The sequence below is a fragment of the Acanthochromis polyacanthus genome, chromosome 3 (genome assembly GCF_021347895.1).
Source record: "Acanthochromis polyacanthus isolate Apoly-LR-REF ecotype Palm Island chromosome 3, KAUST_Apoly_ChrSc, whole genome shotgun sequence".
Classification (NCBI taxonomy): Eukaryota; Metazoa; Chordata; class Actinopteri; family Pomacentridae; genus Acanthochromis; species Acanthochromis polyacanthus.
The window spans coordinates 20957138-20982381 of record NC_067115.1 but is presented as its reverse complement, the minus strand read 5'-3'; the positions used below and the strand labels follow the sequence as shown (position 1 = coordinate 20982381).

The 25244-nt window shown below is 40.4% G+C and overlaps 2 protein-coding genes across 6 annotated transcripts in view; both read left to right on the top strand.

Moving 5' to 3' along the window:
- The first annotated feature begins 1886 nt into the window (after window positions 1–1886).
- rhot1b (ras homolog family member T1) lies at window positions 1887–18436 on the top strand. Its single transcript, XM_022193828.2, has 20 exons — window positions 1887–2282; window positions 3553–3611; window positions 3818–3899; window positions 4024–4067; window positions 4157–4210; window positions 4372–4424; window positions 4830–4938; window positions 7060–7161; window positions 7254–7352; window positions 7527–7635; window positions 7737–7857; window positions 8279–8363; window positions 8826–8971; window positions 9482–9582; window positions 9963–10093; window positions 11209–11292; window positions 12500–12622; window positions 12711–12913; window positions 15830–15952; window positions 17141–18436. Exons 1-20 carry the CDS (start codon window positions 2246–2248, stop codon window positions 17256–17258), a joined length of 1983 nt encoding a protein of 660 aa, XP_022049520.1. The 5' UTR covers window positions 1887–2245; the 3' UTR covers window positions 17259–18436.
- A 2732-nt stretch (window positions 18437–21168) lies between these two features.
- Window positions 21169–25244, top strand: part of rhbdl3 (rhomboid, veinlet-like 3 (Drosophila)) — a 70892-nt gene continuing 66816 nt past the window's right edge. Inside the window, exons 1-3 of one of the 5 annotated variants that reach the window (XM_051945791.1) lie at window positions 21169–21398; window positions 21590–22110; window positions 22568–22591. In XM_051945791.1, coding sequence (XP_051801751.1) covers window positions 21970–22110; window positions 22568–22591 — 165 coding nt within the window. In that variant the 5' untranslated portion in view covers window positions 21169–21398; window positions 21590–21969. Of the gene's footprint in view, window positions 22111–22567; window positions 22592–25244 lie in introns of all 5 variants that reach the window. The other 4 variants (XM_051945792.1, XM_051945790.1, XM_051945793.1 and 1 more) reach the window with 4 other exon arrangements.

The following is a 25244-nucleotide window of genomic DNA, read 5'->3' as shown; positions in this document are numbered from 1 at the left end:
GAACACGGTATGTTGTAAAGTGACAGATATAAAAGTTCAGAGATGATGATACTTCTAATGAAATTTTTTTTTTGTATTACAACTTTTCAGAAAATTTCAGCTTAAGTCTGCTAATGAGATAATGTACACTACCGTTCAAATGTTTGGGGTCGCTTAGAAATGTCCTTATTTTTGAAATACAAGCAGTTGTTTTTTCAATGAAATTAGCATTAAATTAATCAGAAATAAAGTCTAGATATTGTAAATGTGGTAAATGACTATTCTAGCTGGAAACAACTGATTTTTAATGGAATATCTACATGGGAATACAGAGGAACATTTTCAGCAACCATCACTCTTGTGTTCTAATACTACATTGTGTTAGCTAATGGTGCTGAAAGGCTAATTGATGATTAGAAAACCCTTGTGCAATTATGTTAGCACATGAATAAAAGTGTGAGTTATCATGGAAAACATGAAATTGTCTGGGTGAACCTTTGAACGGTAGTGCATGTCTAAAAAAATAGACCAATCTGCATAACTTGATTGAGCAGAGATCTATTGCATAAAGCCAGAGTGTCAAAGGTTTTTACAGAGGGGATTTTGGATATTTCTTTTCATCACTATATACACTACCAGTCAAAAGGACACATCTTCATCCTCATTCACTGTTCTCATTTGATTATTTTCAACATCGTATATTAATACTGAAGACATCAAACTATAAAAGAATGCATATGGAATTATGTTGTAAACAAAAGGTTTCAATCTTCAGTATTAACCCACAATATAGAAAATAATACAAATAAATAAAAAGCATTGAATGAGAAGGTGTCTCCAGACTTTTGATTGGTAGTGTAAGTTAGAAAACACTGTACAAAGGCAGAAAAAACTTATAAAAGAAAATGTCCCAGTGTTTTCAGGGACAAAATGTTCCATAAATCAGGCTATAAATGATAAATGTGGTCATGGTCAAATAAATTCAGCTTTTTAAGCAAGAATTTGCAAAAAGCAAAAAAAAAGTTTCATGTCAAAGTGAAAGCTGACATTTTACAAAGTAATGCGATCAATTAAAACTATAAAAATTTACAATAAGTGATAACACAAGTGTTTACCCGTTCAAGTCAATATTTAGCAGATACACCATTTGATTACAGCATTAAGCCACTGTGGGTAGATCTTACTCAGCCTTGCACATTGAAACACTAAAATTCTAGCTCAGTCATCTTTGCAAAGCTGCTCAAGCTCTGTAAGGTTGCTCGGGTATCGTGAGAGAACCGCCCTTTCCAATCATCCCCACATCATGATGCCACCACCACCATGCTTCAGAGCACAGATGATTTGTGTGTAATGATGTGTAATGTTTGGTGCTTCCAGTCTGATGGCCAAAAAAGCTTAATTTTGGTCTAAACAAATCAAACAACCTTCTACCAGTGTGTCCCAAATGTCCTAAACTCTAGTCTAGGTTTGATTTGAGCTTTATTCAACAGTGGTTTTCTCTTTGCTAGTCTTCCAAAATAAAACTGGCTGGTGAAGAAAAGGTAACAGCCATTATATGCAAAGTCTCTGCCATTTCAGCTGCTGAAGCGTTTAATTCAGAGGAGTGAAAAGGTCCTTTAGTCTTTTGCCAAAGATTAATCAACAATGAAAATGATGAAGCCACTACCAACATTTCAGTCACAATGTATTTGTCACTTTTTGGAAAGTGGAATATGGCATTAAATGAGTTAAACTGGTCCTTTAAAGCTATTTCAACTGGTAAAAAAGAGAAAGAAATCTGAATTGCTTCATTTAGAACAAAGAGGAAGTAAAATTATGCAGAGACATGCAAGAAATAGTTTTTGAGGATTAGAATCAGCTTTTGGTACAGCACCGGCTCTCCTGTCTTCGCTCCAGGATCTTTGCTCGGCCTCTCCCGGTCAGCTGAAGGGGCGGGGCGGGTAGCAGCTAGGCTAGCTCCCGGCTGCTGTGTTATAATAGTCAAGTTAGTGTGACTGGCTGGATGGTCGGAGCAGCACCAGCACCGACTCACTGACTATATCTGGCCGGTAGCGAGACCACAGTGATAAAACACCTCGTCGGTCGCCTGGATATCTCTGCATTTTCAGCGTCTTTTCTGCACCGGAGCTGAGATGCGAGCGTAGCCGTTAGCAGGCGAGCCGTGCCGAGGGAGAGCTGCTGGCTCTGGCGTATCCTTCATCCAGACCGGGAGCATAAATGTTGCACACAAACCGGTTTACCGACTCGGTTGACGACGCTGGAGAAGATGCGCAAGGACGTGAGGATTTTATTAGTGGGAGAGCGTAAGTGGAGCTGTGCTAGCTAAAAGCTGTGTCTGTCTGCGGAGTCAGCCTTTGGAGCTGCTCTGGTTTGCACTGATGGGGCCAGCAGGGCATGTGATGCTGAGCAGTCATCACGGTCCTGTCTGCATTCATTTCAGCCCTTCAATCCTGGAAATGCTTACAGTTTATTTTTTGTATGCGTTTCCAATGGGTTGTGCCTGGTATTGCTGCACATCTTCCAAAGAAAACCATCTATTATAGCTTTAAAGAGCAGCAAACAGATATTTTCTTTCCTCTTATTCAGCTAACCTCAAATAATCTCTTGCAATGTTGCACACAAACTGCAAAATTACAGCCATGAGAAATAGCAAGCTGGTTGCCCTACCATTACCTGAATGCTACATCCAAGTCACGCACTTTGCAGAGATTGTTGTTTTTTTTTTTTTTTTTTTTTTTAAACCACAGCCAAGCTGACAAAACCCATAAAATGTCATTTTCTGTCTGTGTCTCAAAGTTGTTGTTGTTGTTGTTGTTTTTGCAGCTCCAGCTCTGCCAGGTTACATCCGCCTATTGGGTTCTTCACAGATTATTAAATTCTTGAAATATTATGCAAGTTATGATGAGGAATTTAGATTTTTCTGAGCTTTAGGTTATTATATAACAGATCAGAATAAAGTTTGTAGGTCATGGAGGGTTTTGGCATTCACCCTGCTACTAATGATTATGTTCGTTGTTGACTAACCGGTGAATTACTTCCTACTAGTCAAGAAAATGGTGTCACACATGTCAAAAAAATGTCATTTAGTGTTTTCCAAAAGCCCAAGATGACTTCCTCAAATGTCTCGATTTGTCCACAACCCAAAGATATTAATTTTACTGCAGGGACACAGCTAGAATGCTACATAATATTCAAATTTTAGGAGCAGGAATCACAATTAATAAAACCAAGTACCCGATTAGTTGGCAATTAATTTAATAGTTGCCAACTAATCGAATAATCATTGCAACTCTCTTTGGCTTTGTGGGATGATGGCTGAAATTCACGAGTCATATGTTCAGATTGTGGTTTTGTCTTATCTATCATGTGAAATCTGTGTCCCAGTCACTCAATTTGAGCATGTTACTGAGCTCACTGGAAATTATTTTAATCTTGAATGAATAAATGATGTCCCCAATCTCCAGCTTACACACTCGCATAAACTGTACTACATTAGTGAAGCAGTGCAAATCAGGTTTTGCTAAGATCTAACCGAAAAAGTTGTCACTGAACTGTCTCTCGATTTCTCCACAGCCAAGGTGGGGAAGACGTCTCTCATCATGTCTCTGGTCAGCGAGGAGTTTCCAGATGTGGTAGGAGTAAATTCTTCTTCCTATTATGTCAGAAATGTAATTAATGTCTGCCTTCGTGAATCTTGGAAATGTGATTTTTCTCTTGTTCCTGTAGCCAGCTGGATGTACACGCTAACTTAAGTGGAGCTAACACCATTGATTTTCCTGTATTATTGAAGCCCTATAGCTGATTGTAAATAAGTTTCCACCACCTGTGTGTGTTCCAGGTTCCCTACCGAGCTGAAGAGATCACCATACCTGCAGATGTCACACCAGAGAGGGTTCCCACACACATTGTGGACTATTCAGGTACTTTTATGAACATGGCGATGTTGTCCTTGTGGGAATTTTTAAAATTTTTTTGCTTAGGACCTTACGAAGGTATGGCACTCTTCTTGTTTTTACTTCACTACCCTTATCTTTCCTTCCACAGAGGCAGAGCAGACAGATGAGCAGCTGTTTCAGGAGATTTCCAAGGTCAGTCAGTGACTTACACATTGCTCAGTGAAATGTGTTTGAGTTCAGGTAAAAGCCTAGTAAAGCATTTTTGTTGGTGTCTTCCGCAGGCAAATGTGATTTGCATCGTGTACTCTGTCAACAACAAGAAGTCCATCGAGAAAGTGAGTTATATGTGCCAGTAGAATTTCCATAATTTGTTTGTTTATCAGTATGTGAACAGTTTGACAACAGAGACATTCAGTGTGACATTATGATACTTAAAAATGAAGAGTTGTCTCCTTCTATAATGTATATTTTATTGTGTCCATCTTTGTTTTCATAGGTGACCAGTCACTGGATCCCCCTGATTACGGAGAACACAGATAAGGACAGCAGGTGTGTCCTTGAACAGAAATAGTTCAGAATTTACTCTGCAAGCTCTGAAATATGGGCAAGAAAAGGGAATGTAATTCTCAGTTTAGTGTTGATCAAGAATACCAACTCAACCCAGTGGAAAGTCTGCAAAATACGCATTTCTGCAGCAAGAGGCCAACTGTGGAAATGTCCTATGGTCACATGGTGACTTTTCTCACAGTTGCCTCACTGTAAGCAGGGAGCAGTAGTGGAATTGTTGCACTTCACATGAGCAGATTCAGCCACTGGGAAATGAGTCAAAGCTTTTCTAGGAGGAATAATATAAAAATACATGCAAAGAGAAGTACTGCTGAGAATTAAATGTGCATCATGGAGGTGTTGTCTGTTAAATTTCCATTTTTTGTGATGTGTGTTTGGTGTGTGCAGGGTTCCTCTGATCCTGGTGGGGAACAAGTCCGACCTGGTGGAACACAGCAGCATGGAGACCATCCTACCCATTATGAACCAGTACAGTGAGATCGAGACTTGTGTTGAGGTGAGAGAGCAAACATTCTGGTTACTCCTAATGTTTCTCAAGGGTAAAGCATTAATGCAAATGTAGTATGAGTGAAACAAATTGCTATCATTTATTGTGTTTTGATTTTCCTGATGAATACTTACTCTTGTTTAATGTTGTGGCAACGCTATTGATTCAGAGGACACACAGGCACCGGTACGTTTCCCAGGCAACAAGAGGTCAAAAGGGGCAGAACAACAAATGGAAATCAATATTTTTAAATTTTTTTGCACTCATTGAAGAGAACACAAAGAGGGGGAGAAAGCAGTTCAACGATAACTGTTGCCTGGAAACTGTCAACTTTACATGAACCAAAAGGAGCAGCATTGTTTTTTTTTTCTTTTTCAGATTAACATTTATCAGTTTTTATCAGTCAGTTGAAGGTACTTAAAAGATGTCACTACATAGAATTTAAATCTGTGTTAAACAACCCCAAAAAGATTTCCGAGTTTTAAGGACAGAGCCAAATTGGAATGAGTAAAGAAATTCAATATGTAAAATTAGGTGTCAAAGCTGTATAACAAGCACAATATTCTCTGCTCTGAAATGCAGGAGGAGGGTTGGCCGGAGGTACTGATTGACAGCTTTATATATGACAGCCCAGATGAACTGTACTTTCACTGAATCAAAGGGGTCAGATGTAAAATCACAAACACGCACTGAAAGACAGAATATTTTCATCACTTTGCAGATGTGGACTGAGTTCCCTGCTATAATTAACCAAGTGCAGAAGGCAATTACCCTCATTGGTGGGTGTGTATTGTTGACAGCACCAGATGTTAGGCACATAGTAGTTTTTTTGCCATTCATGTGTAACATGGAATTATCTGTTTCCAGTGAAAGTTTGTGAAATGATTTGGTGTAAGATGGTCACTAGAGATGCAGATTCTGGTGGGGATCGTCAGTTCTCTATCAGTGTGGCTAAAATCAGTCCACCTCAGCAGGAGGCCCCCTGATGCAAATGCACTCCAGCTTTGCTAACATTTTGGTGTTAGCGGATAGTGTATTCTCTGATTTCTTCTACACCTAAAAAATCCTGAACACAAACAGGATCATACACTGTTTATGTAACTCTACATTTAACTTCGACAGAGTTCAGGTTTTCCATATTTTCTCACCAATCGTTTTCTGATACATATGTGTTAAGAATTGAATCCCAGAATTCCCTTTATATGAACTTTAAATAGTTTTCACTAAATACCAGCGCTGAAACAGAATGACTACAGATTAGAAATGACCCAAAGCGCTTATAGTGTGACCGGTTAATGGGATTTTAAACTTAGAAACACTAACCTGTAGAGGTCCACAGCCTCAGGATAATCTTGCCAGTTATATTGTTTGTTGTTTCGGTGGTATCTGTTAATCTAATGTGCCATTTTGTATTTTCACTAGACTTGTGTTTGCTTCTCTTTATTTGCTTCCTGAAATTTATCATTGTCTTTAGAATGAATGCACTTAACTGAATTACAAACACTATTTGCAGAGAGGAATGCAAAACATTTTAATAAGCTACATTTCTGTTTTAATTAACTGTTACATAGTGTTGACTCACACTATATGGTGTTGTGAGCCTGGCCACGAGTTGAAGTCAAACCCGTAACATGGTGGAAACTTAGCAATCAGTGTGTCTTAGCTCAGTGAACCTCAGGTCCCTCATGGTGAAAACTTTCTTGCACCTTTGCAATTTTGCTTCTGTACTTTGTGCTGAGTTCACTGTCCATTAAAATACCCCTGCGTTTTTCTTTAGCGCTGACTATCACATGAGAGCATCACCTGTGGTTTTTTTCAGACTGGTTAATTAGACCAGGCGCGTCGCTCAGACAGATCCTGTGTGTTAATACCCTGTCTGGCAACTACTTAGAGCAGCTCTCACACGTATATACAGACATAGGCAGCTAGGTAAACAGTGACGGCTCGGTTTTATCCGGACACTGTTAGTGTAGTACGGTTGAAGTAGTGATAGGCTATGATTTACAAGAGTTACAAAATTATTAAGTTAGTTATATTATAGGCTATATGTTAAAGAACTGCATGACAGAAAAGAAAAGAAACGGCAGCATACTTGCATTTATATTATTTTCCTTTTATCGCTGCTTATAGTGTTCAGCGAAGAACCTGAAGAACATCTCAGAGCTGTTCTACTATGCCCAAAAGGCAGTTCTCCACCCCACAGGTCCCCTCTACTGTCCAGAGAAAAAAGACGTAAGAGCAAAAATAAATCCAGCAACCTTTAACTTGTTTTAAATTTACTCTTTCTTTTTTTTAAACTTTTGATTCGTCAACTTGATTTCCAGATGAAGCAACTTTGTATAAAAGCTCTGACTCGGATCTTCAAAGTGTCAGACCTGGACAATGATGGAATTCTCAATGATAACGAACTCAACTTCTTCCAGGTAAATCAGCTGTTGGCTTTTGTAATCAACTAGAGATTCAACACAAAGTAGATTTCGCAACTAAACTAGAAAACAATAGTTCCTGATTTTGCTGGGATTCTATTTCCTTTCATGTGAACAGTAACCTTAATGCAAGGTTTGAAAACAATGATGTTTTTGTCTGACTGCTCTTAGCGGACGTGCTTCAACACCCCACTAGAGCATCAGGCATTAGAGGATGTAAAAAATGTGGTGAGGAAGAATTTGATTGATGGAGTGTGTGACAACGGCCTCACTTTGAAAGGTAGGAGGGACTGGACTGACCTCATTTCATGTTTATGTATGCACCAACTTGTCATGTTTCCCCTCACCGTTCCTCTGTTTTTCTGTAATATTCCTCTGCAGGCTTCCTCTTCCTCCACACGCTGTTCATTCAGCGAGGCCGCCATGAAACAACCTGGACAGTGCTGAGGAGGTTCGGATATGATGATGACCTGGAGTTAAATCAGGACTATCTCTTCCCTCCGTGAGTCAGCGCAAACATTCAAAAGACGACTAACTTGTTCACGTGCAACAACCTTCACCTTTCCGAAAGCCTCATTCTAATGTAAAAACACTCCTCAGTCTCAATGAGATGCATTGCGGAACTTCCATTTGCTGAACCATTTCCCTCATTGTTAAGATGCAAAATGCTAGAGTATATATTCCTTACATATAATATTTCTCTTGTGGCAAGTGAGCATTTGTACATTGTGATAATACAACATGATATAACACTAAAAGCAAAGAAAAAATAAATCTTGAATCTGCACTGATAACCACTTCATCAGCCTCCCACTTTTGCATGCCATCTGTAGTGTTTACCATGATTTGTATTTGTAGAAATGTTCATGTTTGTCCTCTGTGTTCAAATATGACTGTGCATTGTGATAATTTACTCTCTTTAGGCTAAAAGTCCCCCCAGACTGCACTACTGAGCTCAACCACAACGCCTACCTCTTTCTCCAGAGCGTCTTTGACAAACATGACAAGGTACAATCGGGTTCTGTGTTTACTTTATCCTTTACCCTGAAGAGACGCCTGCAAAAAGCAGCTCAGTACCGACATACACTTTGTAGCCAACAGTGACCACCTGCTGAGGCTTGATTTAACTTCTTGCCACTGAGGAGGGATTGACACCAGATTTAGGTGGGAGGTTAGAAGGGAAGTCAAGAGAGTGAAAGTGACAGCTTACGGCAAGATCTACTTTCTGTCGTGGTGATTAGTCTCCAACTGTCAATGTGTGCTTCAGTCCGTCATGTTTGTTTTCTCAGGTACAAATGGCAGGCAATAAACTAATTCTTTTTCTAACATCTAATGAACTAGACCAGTTCTTTCAGTTTACCTTGACATCTTTAACACCACTGGAATCGATGCCTGCCTGCAGCACCAGTTTCCTTATTGTTATGTAGTTCTCTTTGCTGTACAACACTTAGTAAGTTTTCTGTCTATCAGGACCGTGATTGTGCCTTGTCGCCAGAAGAGCTGAAGGATTTGTTTGACGTTTTCCCCTACATGCCCTGGGGTGCAGACGTCAATAACACAGTTTGCACTAATGACCAGGGATGGATCACCTACCAGGGGTATCTCTCACAGTGGACGTAAGTCGTCATTTAGCTGAAGCCGCTATGTGAAGCTGTGTTTCTGCCTGTGCAGCCCTCTGGTGGTACTATCAATAAAGATGTTTAAGTTTAAATGTCTTATTCTATTTCAAACAAAAAAAGTGTCAAGAGCTGTATACCGAGCTTGTTTTAACTTGAGCTTTATTTATCTGAATTTTCCTTGCCTTTTGTTTAGCTTTACTGTCCTGCTTCCTGTTATCGTATGGCCTTCTGGGTTCCTGCTTTTGTTTGTCCGTCAAAGCTTTTTTAAATGCTATTTTAAGGGTGCTATAGAAATACACTTCTAAAATGCATTAAATATGTTAGATACAAGACAAGTATGTATCACAAGGTACTGAAAACTGAAGTTAGACAATTTGTCTTTTTTATTATTCTGTTGAAATAATTAATGCATTTCCCTCCCTGTTTCAACAATTAATGGTGTCATTTTTGTCATAATAATTGTGCAGTTAAATTTTTTGTGTTACATTTAATATCCTCTTTGTTCAGGTTAACAACTTATCTGGATGTCCAGCGATGTCTGGAGTATTTAGGCTACCTTGGTTATTCAATAATCGCTGAGCAGGAGTCCCAAGCAGCAGGAATTACAGGTGAATATATCATTGCATTATCTTTTTGCTTCAATATTGACATAGATTAAGAGCTGTTGATGCATATGAAATTGATTGTAATATTAAATGAATGCATATGATGCTACTGTACTCTGCAATGTTGGAGCTACGACTATTATTGATTTGTTGAGCTCATTGTGTTGTTGGATGGAATTGCTTTTTTGAACTGTGTTACTCAGCAGCCATGCGGCCGGTGACCATATCAGTTAAGTTAATCAGCTCTTTCGTAACATAAGCTGGTGCACAGTTCAAGTGGCAGTTCAAGCTGAATGTTGTTGTTGACTCGCTTGTGTTGTGCACAGCAGCGGTCTAAACTGATCCTCTGATCTGATACCCATGTGTGGTTTGCCCCCCTGCAGTGACTCGAGATAAGAAGATTGACCTGCAGAAGAAGCAGACCCAGCGCAGCGTCTTCCGCTGTAACGTCTTTGGAGACATTGGCAGCGGCAAGAGCGGCTTCCTCCAAGCCTTTCTGGGTAGAAACCTCATGGTAAGCAGAAATAAACACCAGTGAGGTCAGCCAGCACATGCGGAATATATGATTTTTCCACCACTAGCCTTGTGGTGGAAAAAGTATTCAGATCTTTTACTTGAGTAAAAGTAGCTTTACCACACTTAAAAAAAAAAATGTCACTTGCCAAAGTGAAAATGTCTAAATATCAACAGCAAAGTGCACATACAATATAAATCTCAAAGTATTCACTGCACACCAGAATGGGCATCTCACTGTTCTATTTTTATGTTACTGTACGCCAGTGGATTATTATTATCATTATGATGCACTGGCATGCAAGCATTTCAATCTTGTAGCTGACTGAGGTAGAACTCATTTATTTTAATTTTACATACTACTAGGTGACTTGATTATCGTATAGCAGTTCATTGTATTTTATTTTTATTCATTTCCATCCTGATTTTTTTTTAAAACTTCTAGTAAGCTGTGAATTAACTACAACAGTCAAATGAATGGAGTGTAAATATATATATTTTTTCTGAAATCTAGTTGAATTACAGCAGAAAGTTGCATAAAATACTCAAGTGAAGTGCGGATTGAGGATTGTAGTTAAGTACGTTTGCTTAGTTAAACATACTTGGACACCACTGAAGAAAATATTGAGCTTAGCACAGTAGGAAATGGGAAGCAGCAACACTAACTTCTTCCCAAAGACGAAGCTCGACTCAGACACCTGCAGGTGGATGCCATATGCTGGTGGGACTGGAAATGCTGTCAGTACACAGCAGCATAATGTTCTGACTTTTAGCAAAAGAACAAGCAGGGCTCAGATCATTTAAATACACCACCTGTATTAAAATGGCAGGTTGGATATGTGTTGCAGTGAGGAGACTTTGTCATGTTAGCAAAGCAACAAACAAACACCGCTATTACAGTATATAACACAAATGAAACATAATCCAATGAAAGATTTCATGGTAACATGTCATGTTTTTGCTTAATCCTAGATTATTGCATTTGTTATTATTGCTTGGAAATTGGCATAAATTGAGATATACGATAGATTGAATTATTATTTTTTCTATTGCTACATGGACAGTTTAGCTTATATCATAATTTAATGTTCATCGTCTTCTCTTCTGCCTTCTCAGCGCCAAAAAATGATTAAAGAAGAGCATCGATCCTACTATGCCATCAGTACAACCTATGTTTATGGCCAAGAGAAATACCTTCTGGTGAGTATCAAAGATAATGCTGATATTTCAGGTTGCAGATCACTAGCATTTTATGCAAATATCTTTAGGCACTGTTTGTTTAGAGCTCTGTATCTCCCACTCAGCTCTTTCAGTATTGACGACTGAAATTAAAGCTGAGACCTTAAGGTAGTACCCACTAATGTATTTCATATTGAATGTGCTGATGTACAGAGCCTGATGAACAAAACTGTCCCAATACTTGGAGTCCGGACAGTATATTTTCCACTAGACATTGTGTGTGGGATTGTCAGCTGTGAATCACAAAGACCAGTCCAGCTTGAGGTTTACTGTGCTTACCCGGCTGTTAATGTAAGCCTCTTATCATGTTCATCTAATGCCTTTGTCAAGCAAGCATTTCTACGTGCTAGATAAAAGCATTAGCATCGTACTCCTTACTTTTTGAAAAGCACAAACACAGTAGGGTTAGTGTGTGCTCTTATAATATGCAACAACAGAAATCTGAATAGTTCTGTGTGGATGTGAAGGTGAAACAATGAATATTCTCATAGTAAATTGTTTGAAAGGCTACTTTTAGACAACTATGTTTAGGAAATAAACCACAACAGTTGAAGCAACGTTGCACTGCTAGCCATGTTTAATCCTATTGTTAATTTACTCAAACATTTAACACATGAACTGCTCTCTTGTTGCGTTGACACTGGTTAAATAACCTTTAAAGAAAAATTCACATACAGGTCCTCCCTTTGTGTGGAGCACTGTACAGCATTGTTTTCTTGGTATTCATAGACAGCCAGAGCATGAATGATTTCTCAGTGTGGTTCAGTCTTTATTGTCAGGGGACAGTTTCACACTTCAGCCTCCATCCTTGTGGCTGTAAGTGAGACTCTTTGTGCACTACTCTTTGCTGAATATCAGTGGAAGGGTCTGACTCATTTCTTCCACAACATGTTGTAAAATGTACAGTAATTCAAAATGTGCCATGTTTTTGGAGAAAAAAAAAAGCCAAATACTTTCTGGATTTCCTGCACCATGTTTTATTGAATCAGTGGATGACTGTAGTTAATGATAATAATAACAGTGACAGTTATTGTAAAAATTAGGAGTGTGTCACACCTATGATTACAGCATGGAGCTTAGGTTGAAACTCAGCAGATTTCCCCTGTCTTGGTGCATTTTAACGAAGAATTTAAAGCGGCGGTTTTCTCCATTTATGGATCCTCTGTAGCTTCATGAAGTATTTCCTGACTTTGACTACCTGTCTGACGCTGATCTGGCCTGTGACATTGTCTGCCTCGTCTATGACGTCAGCAACCCTTACTCTTTTGAGTACTGCGCCAAAGTCTTCAAGGTAAGACTCAAACGTTAAATGTTAAATTTGACAAGTTTGTCCTCTTTGAAAAAATACCGTGATCATTCACTCGTTCTTTTTCTCTCAGCAATACTTCATGGACAGTAAGACTCCATGCATGATGATCGCAGCCAAGTCAGACCTGCCAGAGATCAAGCAGATGTACGGCTGCAGTCCGCTGGAGTTCTGTCGCAGGCACAAGATGCCGCCTCCTCAGTCCTTCACCTGCAACACAGCAGCAGCGCCCAACAGAGACATCTACACCAAGCTGACCACAATGGCCATGTACCCGTACGTATGCACATTTAGTTAAGCACCTTGATCTACAATATTACAGCTGCACTGAGAATGCTTTCACTTTAGCCGTCCTACTGGGTACAAGAGTTAATTATAATTAATTCAAATTAAGTAATGTGTATGTGGAGGTTAAATGGAAGTTATTCCTACTCGGTTCTCCTGTGTTTTGATTAAGGATGTTGTATTTTTCTTAACGAAAGCCAACTACAACTGCAGTTTCACAGCTCTGAAACATATAACGTCTCATTTTATTAAACCATATGACAATACATTCTAAATATAGGATTTGTGGAGAATCTATTTTTATTGATTTTATTTGATTCTCATATCATGCGGTACACCTTGCATCTTTAAAATGTTCCAAAATTGTTGCACTATATTTAAAGCTAACTTGTCTTAATACTTTATTGCTATTTAATCCACAAAAATTAAAAACTATGATGTGAACATATATCGGTCACTTTAAACTGTCAACCTCCTTTTAATTTTTGCTTCCATTACTGTGGAAAAAGTGAAATGCATTTTGGTAACTGCAGCTACAACCTTGTAGCTCAACCTTTTCCTTCAAAATATGACAAATCCCACTGTATAGTTGCCTGTATAGCTGGTGGTGCTGGGAGGTATTTCATCACAGTTTGTATTGCTTTGTTTATATGTCTCTTGTGTCTACTGAAAATTGGACTGGGCAGCTAGTCCTGAAAAATATCTGCTATGGATCTGAACAAAATTTTCTCTTCTTCGTAGCTGCTGGTACCCGAGGTAGTATTAGTCTGCTGCTTTTGGATTGGTGATTATCAAATCTAAAGTTTTAATCGTATTTTGTTACCCTTTGAGGATTTTCTGACAATTACGAACAACTGCAGAAACTGATTTGTTGGAAATAGCTGGTGTCACGGTATGTGGGGCCTTCGAACCCAAAGTGAGAGCACACAGAGCAGTCTGGAGGCAGATCACAAATTATACAGGGTTTATTTACAAATTACTGTACAAAAACCAAAGGCAGAAACTCACTACGGGTGATGGAGGGGGAAAGGCAGGCTCCAGGGGCTCGGCAGTCAGGCGGGGGTGGGGCGGGGGGTTGGAACGCTGGCACTCATTGCGGCCAGGAATGACGGCGAGTCCTTTTTGGAGAGTGTGGCTGGCAGAGGGCTCTGCGTCCTCTCACCTGGAGGATGGCAGGAGTCCCAGTCCTCACCCTGGAGGAATATTGGGGAAGATCAACATCTTCATACCTGGAGGACGACGGGGGAATAGCTGCTCTGGCAGTTAGGAGGATGTGGCACATACTGTCATCTTAGTGCAGGGGTGTCAAACTCAGTTCCTGGAGGGCCACTATCCTGCATGTTTTAGATGTTTCCCTCTTCCAACACACCTGATTCAAATGATCAGCTCATCATCAAGCTCAGCAAAAGCCTGATAATGAGCCGGATCATTTGAATCAGGTGTGTTGGAAGAGGGAAACCTCTAAAACATGCAGGATAGTGGCCCTCCAGGAACGGATCTTGACACCCCTGTCTTAGTGAGACTGGGTGGAGAATCCCACAACGAACGGTATGCAGAGATGGTCTTTATTGGAGTGGTGATGGCGATGAGCTGCAGGTGTGCTGCTCCTGCAGCTGCTCTCTATCCATGCTGATCACCTGTGTGGAGAGCAGCAAGGGAGGAGGAGACACGCCTGCAGCAGAGGAACAGTCGGCTGAAACGGTGGAGTCAACACAGGGGCCGTGACAGCTGCAGTAAATAGGAGGCTTTTTTCTGTTGCTTCTTTTAAGCAGTTTGGCAAAAGCACTTGCTTGGCCCATTTGTCTATAATCTGGTCTTTTGTCTACATAGTTAGGATTCACCTAAAACAGTTTAAAGACAAAGCTGTGTGGGTGCCTGTATAGCTCAACAGGTTAAGCAGGTGACCCATGTGCAAGGACTGGTCCAGATTTGATTCCCGATCACGGCCCTTTGCTGCATGTCTTTGCCCCACTCTTCTCCCCTCTTTCTTGTCTGTGTCTCACTGCACCTGTCAAATGAAGCCGAAAAGGCCCAAAATATAACTTTAACAAACAGACAAAGCTGTACGCTGTTGCGCTTCCTTGTCTTAGGATAGACTGGTTCCCTGTGGGGATGTTCCTGCTCTCTGTAAGTGTCAGTATTTGACATGATGCACTTCAGTGGCCTCTGGATGCGTTGCTTTTAGTCTTATGCCACAGTGTTTTGCTCTGTTGATACATGGGTTCCCTGATGAGCTGTAATGTTATCTCCCAGAGGCTCACACTCCTGCAGTCTGTGAGACCGCAGTTTGCTGTCAACACAAATCACCTCCCCGCAGATCATGTAGTTATGCAATTCCACAGAGATTTCAAGAGCCAATCACAGTTTCAAACATTTAATCTGGGAATACTTTGTTTTTATTTCACATACCAGTTTTGTATGTTATAAAATAGTTATTTGGTTTTTGTTGTTGTTCAAGACAGTTGTAGGTAAAGTACTTGATAAATTTAAAGTAGTTTATGTGATTTACTGTTGCTATATAGATACAGCATCCTGTTTTTGTGGTTGGTCCACACAGTACAGAAGTGGGCCTTAAAGGGACGGTTCATCCAAGTTGCAACAAACATTCTTCCTCATTTATTTTAAACTTTCTTGTATTTCTCTTGTGGTCTAAAGTTAAGATCATATTTAAGAGATTAGTGTACTGGATTCCTTTCTTTTCCTGAAAATATCTCACAAATCAAATGTTTCAGCTTTTCTTTTTGACCTGCCTCGTGTGATGAAGCCACATTGGTCTGTGTTAATGGTGGTGGAATTTCAGCTCTTTTTTTTCTCTCTTGCCTTTGTATCCTGTATCTCCTGTTTGTCTGTAAATCCTGCTGTGTTGGTGTGTATTTTATGGTGTGTGGGTGTGTCTTCTCTCCTCAGCCACGCCCGGCTGCGCTGCATGTGCACTTGTAACCGGTGCACATTCTGCTTGTGTCAGAACTTCCTCAACTCTGAGCTGCTGCAGACGGTCAGGGCCAAACTCTACGCTGTCGTACTCAGAAGGTCTCTTACAAAATTCTTTTTAATCTTTGTCGCCATCGTCACCGCGTGTTGTCTTTTCTCTTTCGTTTCTTCATTCTGCCATTCTTTAGTAATCTGCTTGGTTTTGTTGCATGGGTCTTTGTAATTACTGCTCTTCCAAATTCTACCCTATGATTGGGAGATCTCAGAGCAAATACTTTGTTGTTATGATATGCGTATGGTGTGAAATCTTTACCCATCACTGCAAACACCCTGTTTCTCATTACAATACAAATCTACAGTAAAAAAAGCATATTGGACAACAATAACATGCATTTTCAGTGTTGGAACAGATAGTAATGGCCAAATATGCTTAGTAAGTTAATGTTTCTAAGGTGTTTTCACCTCAGATTTGTACTTGCTTTCGTTTAAGTGCATCTTTTTAAAACATTTCTTTGTTTTTCCTCTATTAACATCTGCAGTATTAAAGCCTGTTTTTCTTCCTTTCGTCCTCAGAGTACCTTTTAATATTGTCAGACTCTGATTTTGCCTTTTTCCCTCAACACTCCTTTTTTGGTATCGTCATTCTCTTCAAGCATCCTTTGTATACTTTCTTAATTCTGATGTTGTTTGCAAGTTTCCTTCATAAAGACTGTAAGCACTTTTTTCCCTGTCTGACTTCAGTCCTGGTGTCCTTCGTTTGATGGCAGCTTTGCTGGTGTCATCTTCTTTACGCATGTCATCGTGCCTCAGTTGTCTCATCTTCTGTAACAAGAGCTGTCATAATCCATTTCTGGTCCTGCTGCCTCATGTCATAACTACAATCTCGCAAGTCCCTCATCTGTTTGACCAGCTACTGCTTCATTATTTCCATATTTCCAGGCTCCTTTCTTGTTCTTTCATCCGTATTTTCTTCATCTTATTCGTTTTTTCATGGTCCTTTTACAGCTGCTGCCATTTGTCCCATTTATTTCAGACTTTAGAGGTATTCATTTAAGAGAAATGAATTTAGCTTGTTTAATTGTTCCATTAGATTCTGCACAAAGTCATAGAAAGGGGTGGAGATGATCTGTTATTTATGTCCTAGTTATGAGTAATGAAGCAGAAAATCGCTCTTTATTTATCCCTCAATTTGCCATCTCTATTTTCATCTCTTTAGTCTTTGCCATCCTCCTCTTCACTCTGTCTCAGTATTTATTTCCCTTGGGCCTGCTTCTCTCTGTTTAACAGACATGTAAGCCAAGCAGATCTGAAGAGCTCGACATTCTGGCTGAGAGCGAGCGTTGGCGCTACAGTGTTTGCAGTGCTGGGCTTCGCCATGTACAGAGTGCTGCTTAAAACGCGGTGATCCTCGAGCATCCAGATCCAGCCCTCAGTAGCCATGGTACATAACAGCTATTTTGACCAGTCAAAGCATTAGATTTTCCAATTTGCATTTAGCAAATTAAAATAGTATGAACAATCTATCATGGTTCTATAGTTTAGTGGGCCTGTATTTAAAAAAAAGTGCATTTTATTTTGAGGGGGAAAACTTGTGTCCAATCTTGTATAAGCAATCGTTCTGTTTTTGCATTTTCATTCCACTGTGTTTCTCTGCTTGGAGATAAAAGAGAAAAATATTTAATTTTGTACCAAATTGCTAATTTGCTTAATCTGTCATCTGCAAGGATTTGCAAAGTAAAGAAAATATATTTATATTTATATGAAAAATAAAGTTAAGCTGCTGGTGAGTCGTAGTGAGTTACATAGAGTATATAGCTATTATTTTTTTGGTTGCTTGCTGATTGATATGATGAACAGTTTGTTGTCACAGAGTATAATAGGGTTTGTGAGGTATGCAATAGAGGTGACTCCTTTTGAACAAAATGTAAATACTGTATATAACATAGACTGTACATTCTTTTTGTTTTTGTCCAAAAGGCCATATCTGATTCACATTCAAAACACCAATAGCAGAAATATTGATTTAACAGTCTGGTCATAAACTTGCACAAACATTAGCTATCATGATCCACACTGACAGAGTAATGGTTTCCCTTTTATGGCCAAATTTCTGTGACACATTTATTTTTTATTTAATGTTTGCACATCTGAGCAGCTCATTGTTATATCAGTGGATGTGTTTGTGGGGAATTAAGAATCTGCTGCTCTCTTTCTCTCTTCTTCCCATATTGGTCACTTTACTTTTCATGTGTGCTAAGCTATTGTACATTTACACCACAGAGTTATTGTGACAATTCTGAGTTTGCATGCTTCTGTATTTCTGGCCACATTCCAGTGTTAAGAGTTTCTGTAAAAATAATAATAATTTCCCTGCAAGTTTTTCCTAATTGCTTGCCAGGTCCCAGTAATTCAGGTCTTTAAAGTGACTGCTGCTGAATGGAGGATACTTGGTATCAACACATGCAATAATGTGGCCCCAGATTTGAATTTTCATGCAGTTACAACTTCTTGCCACAAGGTTTAGTTGATGTATTCACTCAGCCCTGCCTTTCCAACGTTTACAATAAATATTTATGTCTATAACTTGGTGAAGTGGAATTTATTCTTTTCATTTTGAGACCAAATGTGAAGTTTTTGCTCTTTCTCTCTCTAGTGAACAAAATAAGAAAGTCAGATATTTATGTGTATTTCTGATCAAGCAGACTGTTTTAATTATTGATAAGAAGCTGTCAATAATGTGGTTACACAGCAGCTGCTTTGTTATGCTTTTACTACCAACCACATTTCTTATCCTGTTCTAATAGATTGTAGGTTTTAATGGCATGGAGACAAGATTTACCAAGACACAAGAGGGCAGCATTGCTTAAAAAATCACAGGTGGATAAAGATTGGCTTTGTGTCTTTTAGTATATGAGGGAGTTTAAAGCAGAGTGGTCTAACCCACAAAAAAATCCGAACTGAGGTTTGTATTATCTCTGTAAGATTTTGTGGTTTTGATGTCATCATCCTTAAAGCAGACTCCAAAACTACAGCTTTTTAACTCACCTGCTGAGCATTGTGGATTGATCTGCTCATTACTATCAAAATGTAATATTTTCCCGGTAGAACTGCATCTTTTCTACATCTTTATCCCTGACAGCAATATACTATGTTGGATTTCACGGTATTTTACGGTTTCTGTTTTACAGGTTTTACAGTGTAAGCAATTACTGCAAGTTGATTTACTAGAATGAGGCTCTGATGAGTTAAATATTCTCCTGAATGTTGTCCGAGTGCACAAAAGAAGGATAGAACTCAAGAAAAATTGTCAATGCCAGAGTTTGGCAAAATTTAATTGCTGACAGAAATAATGCAACGTTTTATATACATCAAAAGAATGTGCTTCTTTAAATATTTCTTAATTTTTTAACTTACTGATAATTTTGCAGATTTACATGGAAATATGAGATTTCTGATGTGCCCTCATGCTTTTTGAACACTGTGATTCAACTAAAAAAAACTGTACTGTATAACTTATTTTAAAAGTATTGGCCAAATATTTGAAATATTTTTTAAAAAAAGGCACAAAATGAGGATGATCATGCAGATATTGCTAATACCGGTTAAAGTAGTTAACTAGCTGAAGCCAATGGATAACTCTCAGTTTAAAATCACTGCAAAACTGACACATTTTGGAACGTTTAGAACATCTGGGGTGCTGCTTATGAAAACACAGTGAAGATCCTCGGGCTGAAGAGAGAACATGATGCCGGCTTAGAAAACAGTTAGTGCTTTCAAACAGCTCTGAAATACGCTCCTGTGAAGAGAAAGTAATACTCCCCAGCTGTTAATTTATGTATGAGTAAAGTTCTCCCACATAGCAGGTGTTTTTCTTGCTGTACATCTTGTCTCCTTCCCTTGTCTTCACACTCTCTTCCCTCATGTGTTAAAGCTCCTCAGCAGATGTTAGCACATGAAATTTGAAAGCAGGCTGACTTTATCCAATTAGCTGCTTTTAATGGAAACCCCATGATGCCATGATGTGATCTGTCCTGGAAGACTGTGACATGGTTTATTTATTAGTTAATTTATTCACTTTATAGGTTTTAATATTCATTATTTCTATACCAAACTGTTTTCCTTCCGTGAATTCCATGAATAATTTTGTCTGGATTTCCCTTAACAGTTGAAAAAAAAAAACAGTTGTGTTAATTGGTGAGATAAAAACTAGATTCTTGCTAAGCTATATTAATGCAAATCAGACATGTGTTATGCAAATCCCAGCAGCTTTGTGCCTCAAAATCCTCATTTTCTATTAAAAATGTGCAACAGATCAGCATCCAGTCCCTAAAGTGTCACTTAAACCGGCTTTGTCTGTACACAAAAATCTAAGTCCTCTTGTCACAATGATTATATGAGAAGGAAACATGAATTATTAGTACAAGTCTAGGTGATGAAGCCATAAATTAACAAGATTCCATAAAACTATTCTCTTATCTGGATAAAATGATGATACCAAATCTCAGATTTTTGTTTGCTGACTTCTAACTCTCTCTTTTTTTTTGACGGCATACCAAACTTTATTCCAACACTGCTGTGTAGGAGGCAGGAAAAGACCCCCAAGGTTATGAATATCAACTGGCCATAGTGTTTCCATGGCAATACAATCACACAGTGCCTGGGGGAGTTTGAGGGATGCTGATCAACCTACACACTGCAGATCATCACATCACCTCTCCTCATACGTGACTTCCACCCAGCTATTAGGGCTTGTTTGATGTCTGTTCAGGTAATTGGCAGGTGTTTGTCTGAAACGGGGCCCCACCATTTGGGTGATTGTAGACCTGGAGGGGACAATTTATATCCCCTAAAATGAGCAGGAATTTACACCCTTGGATACTCCCTTCTTGCTGCAGCTGTACAACTGTTGAGTTTGGTGGTGGGGTTATTAAGTGTGTCTAACATTGAGATCAAGCTAAACGCGAATGGGGTCTGCTGAGATATTGGCTCATGTTTATAGCAGAGGTGCAAAAAACACAAAACAAAACAGAACACTGAAGCATCTTTAGTGCAAGAGGAGCATGTTTCAGTGTGTGAGGAATAGTAAGGCGAGCTGACATGGAGCAAAATGAATGTCATGTTTCATTATGTGAGGAGGCATCCTGCACAAATCGACCTTTAAACCCTGTGAGGCAGCGACGTCCAGCTGCTCAGCCAGTGAGTCGGAGTTCCTCGAAAACCCCCAGAGCGGGAGTGGCTGGTGATCCCTCCTCACCGCCGGCCAAATCTCTCCCTCCCTCCCTCCCCTCTCTTCCGTCCCTTATCTCTCCGCCCCCACCCTTTCCTCTCTTCATCTCTCTCTTACTCTGTGCCTGGGAGGACGTATGCGGATGGGGCAGAGTCGTGGCATCTCCTGGAGCTGAACCAAACCGTCCCAGCGGAGGCGGTCGTCGGCGTGTTCCTCCCACCGAGGATTCCAGCCGGCGCACGGCGGAGAAACCAGACGTCCATCCCCCCCACCTACTCCGCTTCTGCGCCGTCGACCGGTAGAAAAACAGCGTGCCAGGTATCATGACGCACCAAAAATACTGGCACACGTGTGAACTTCTCTCTCGGAGTGTGCCGTGCGCCCGCGTCGTTTGACTCGAGTTCCCAAAAGCCACACGAGAGTTTGTGCGTCATCCAGCCCGGCTTGTCATCTCAGCCTTTGGGGCTTCATGTTGTTGTCACCACTGATGATGTAATTATTTCTTTCAGATGGATCTGCGCTCTGCTGCGTCGCACCTCTGAAACTGCGAACAGTGTGGATGTGCGTCTCCAGCTTCGCAAACTTGGATCGCTGCCTCTTTTTTTCGCGGGGAATTAAAAATTCCGGCTCCTCTCCAGCTCTGCAAACCTCTGTCACTGCTGACTAACGATGTGGTGGAGGATGCTGTGACACCACATGGGGACTTTTTAACTATTACGCTTCAACTTTTTCCTCCTCTCCGCGGATGAAGATTGATTTATGTGGAAGTGCGCGTCACATCACAGGATTACGCACACCATTGATTTGTCACACTGGGAGCGAGATGGGATTGTAAACTGCAGCATGTGGAGGCTTTCCTAAGGACCTGATCGCTGCTCTCCGTGGGTGTATGGAGAAGAGCAGCCCGAAAATGACGGGCGGAACCCGGGAGGCGCCGGTGAACATCTCTCCGGCGGTGGCGGCCAACGCGGAGGGCGAAGAGATCGAGGTTTTGGAAAGTACTGACGTCCTGCCTGTGGCTCCAGAGGATGTAAGTATACAAGAGGGGACCTCAAATGAATATATGACCCCTTATAACATCTTCACAGTTTTGAATAAGGGCCCTTGGTTTCTTTTTAACTTGAGAAATCCAACGAAGTGTTTACTTTTATTTAAATCTCATGGCAAAACGTGTAAACTGAGTTTTACAGGCACAGATGGGAGTTAAAATACTGTAGGACGATAAAAGAAGCCACCAAAGACATTCATCAGTTCATCAGCTCTATCCTCACACATAATGATCACACTTGTATTATCGTTTGCTGCAGCTCATTGACCTCAATGATCAGATAATAACAGACTGCAATTAAAGCAAAGATAGTCCCTTTGGCCAATATTCATCATTTCCAAACAGGTGCTCGTCTCCTCTCTGGCACCTGCTTTTGATTTCATTTTCCCCTCCCTTCCTCTTCTTCACATGCTCTTTTGTTTCTCTTTCCCTGTCTCAGCAATGGAAGTCACTTTTTGACAAGGTATGTATTGCAAGCCACAATGCAAGTGGCTTGATCCCTCTCTTTCCGTGTGCATGTTTCACTCATTGTAGAGCCGTGTTGTCTTTTGCAGGTGCTCATCTGTGTGTGTGAACTGTGGGTGGTCTCAGATTTAATCTTTGCTATCAGTTTGGAGCAGCACATGTGTGTTTATTCGGATGAAACACTGCAGCGTCTTGCTTAAAGGTCATGAAACATTGGAAAGATTTTGGATAAGTTACCGTACTGCAACTGCTGAAGTCAATTTTTAACATTCAAAAGTCAATATTTTGCAGACATTAGTGTAATTTTTCCTATGGATCATGACCTTGACATATACATATGCTGTAACAGTGGCTTTATCACTAATAGAAGTGGCTTAAATCTGCACTAGGAAATTTTGCACACTGACACCAAGAAGTAACTGTTTCGCTGTAACTGTCTTTGCCGGCTCTGCTGATTTGTGCTGCTTAAATATCCCAAAAGACCGCTTGCTGTTGAATACACATAATTTTCAAGAGCTTACTTATTGCTGTTTATGGTTTGTATATCACTGCTAAATTAGTTTCTTTCTGAGTTAAAACATGCACAGCGCCAGAATTTCTCTGGGCTAAATGAGTTGAATCAGCTGGGTTTTAGCTGATGGAGTGAAGATGCCAGAGTCTTCATTCCTTCAGCCCCCGTTTGTGATTTAGGCTGATTAGAAAAATGTATTTTTAGATCAAAATCTTGCCTAGTGCAGCTTTAAATCCTTTTGCCTGCTGGGTAACAATCATGGCATAACATGTAACCAGGCCGTGTCTCTGTCAAACCCAAACTCCCCCAGGAGTAGAGGAGTGGGGGGGTTGCTGGAGGCTGTGGGCGTGTCGCTCACTGACACTGACCCCAATAATGCTGTTAGGATGATACATAATCCTGGATGCATTGATCTATGAGTCTGACCAGTCTTGTAAGAAACACACACTGGCATGCACACACACAGACACACACAGACACACACACACACACACACATAAACAGCCAAGAAACCCCTGGAGAAGCGATCCAGAGACCGGCTGATCGTGCACAAGTAGCAGGTTGGACTGACAGACGGCAAACGAGCCCTCTACTATCACACACACTTCTGCACACACAGCTACTCCACTCTGTGGGACTGCTGCAGCACCTGCCCGGCCTGGGGGCCCCCTACTTTCTCCTTTGGGGAATTGTATGCATGTGTATGCAAGTCTGTGTGTTGGGGTCAGCTGGGATTTTTAGGGTTGAGTCTGAGGCTCGTGTCAGGCTCACTCTTTCAGGGGGGAGACAGGGGTCCCAGGGGATTATGGTGTGTGTGTGTATTAGTAATAGAGCATATTCTGTGGATGGGCATTAAGTGGGCCTCTCAAGCCGCCGTCTTTATGCGTGCACCACAGCTTTGAATTGCTTCAAGTGGGCGTTAACCTAAAAAAAAAACGTGAGTTTGCCCAAAAGACAAGGTCGCCGGTCTCTCCGGCAGCAACAAATATCCTTTCACTCTTTCACTCTCCTTCCCTGCTTCCTACTCACAATGAGTTCCTCCATTTGTCAAGAGGCTGACCTGGGAGACCCTCGGTTTCTGTGCAGCGACAAGAGAAATGATGGGCTATTGAAAACCAGGAAAAGAAGAGTTTTAATCCACCCGTGTCACTGTGTGAGGGACAAAAGATAAATGCTGCAAGAAAACAAAGAGCCAAAGTCCAGGTTTTATTTGTCTAATGCAAAGATACACACGACAAAGTTCGTCTGTGCATGTAGGTCCAGTGTCCTGCGTAGCTAAGTTTGTTTGGCAGCACAAAGAGAGGGCAGACATAAAATAACTATGTATATAAATATAAACAACACAGATTTTCTTTGCATTTTGCCTTTGTTGGATGCATGAAATAAAGGCAGACAGAAGTGTGTCGTGCAACAAAGATTCCATGACCTTCTATTCAAATAGGCAAAACTAAGAATTCAACAGGCATGGCCACTTACTGGAGCAATTTGCCAGGTGTGCACACACAACTGCTGCCGTCACTTCATGGACGTTGTTCAGGACAACAGAGACAGGCTATCCTTGACTCCTCCGGTGAAGTTTCTTGATTCTGCAAAAACACTGTTCCCCTTACACTTGGTCAGATGACATTTTGTAAGAAAAAAATCACTTTATTGTTTTCCAAACTTCCCATAATCCACAATCTGACCTTCTACATAGTGGATGTGGCTTGTTAATTTTAGTATTGTGTTCCAGTGAACAACAGAGCGTCTAGAGATGATGACAATAATGCATCTTTTCTGTTAATCAATTCTGGCATCTCTGCCTGGTCAAATACATTGCATTCTGCCTATATCATCAGGGATGTTTACACAGCAGAGACAAGACAGTATCATATTCTTTCACTCATCTTCCTTTTTTTTTGACTATAGCTTTCCTCCGGTTTCTTTAAAGCAGCTTTGGCTCTGTACAAAATCTTTGCTTCCATATCATTTCTCTCAGCTCCCCTGTGACTGGCTACATACAGCTATCATTTCTGGGTTTAAGACCGTTGGGAGCTCAAATCAAAGTGCTGCGTCGCTCTGTTCACTTTCCCCCTCACTCCTCTATCCCGTCCCTGGAGAGGATTTTGTTGCTGTATAAGTGCTTTCCTCTTTCTGCGTA

Bases quoted from the DNA above. Each gene is read 5' to 3' on its own strand.
- rhot1b (XM_022193828.2), top strand. From the start codon at position 2,246: ATGCGCAAGGACGTGAGGATTTTATTAGTGGGAGAGC. The intron at 7,162-7,253 runs GTAAGAGCAAAA...CTTGATTTCCAG, and splicing joins ACTGTCCAGAGAAAAAAGAC to ATGAAGCAACTTTGTATAAA. The intron at 11,293-12,499 runs GTGAGTATCAAA...GATCCTCTGTAG, and splicing joins GCCAAGAGAAATACCTTCTG to CTTCATGAAGTATTTCCTGA.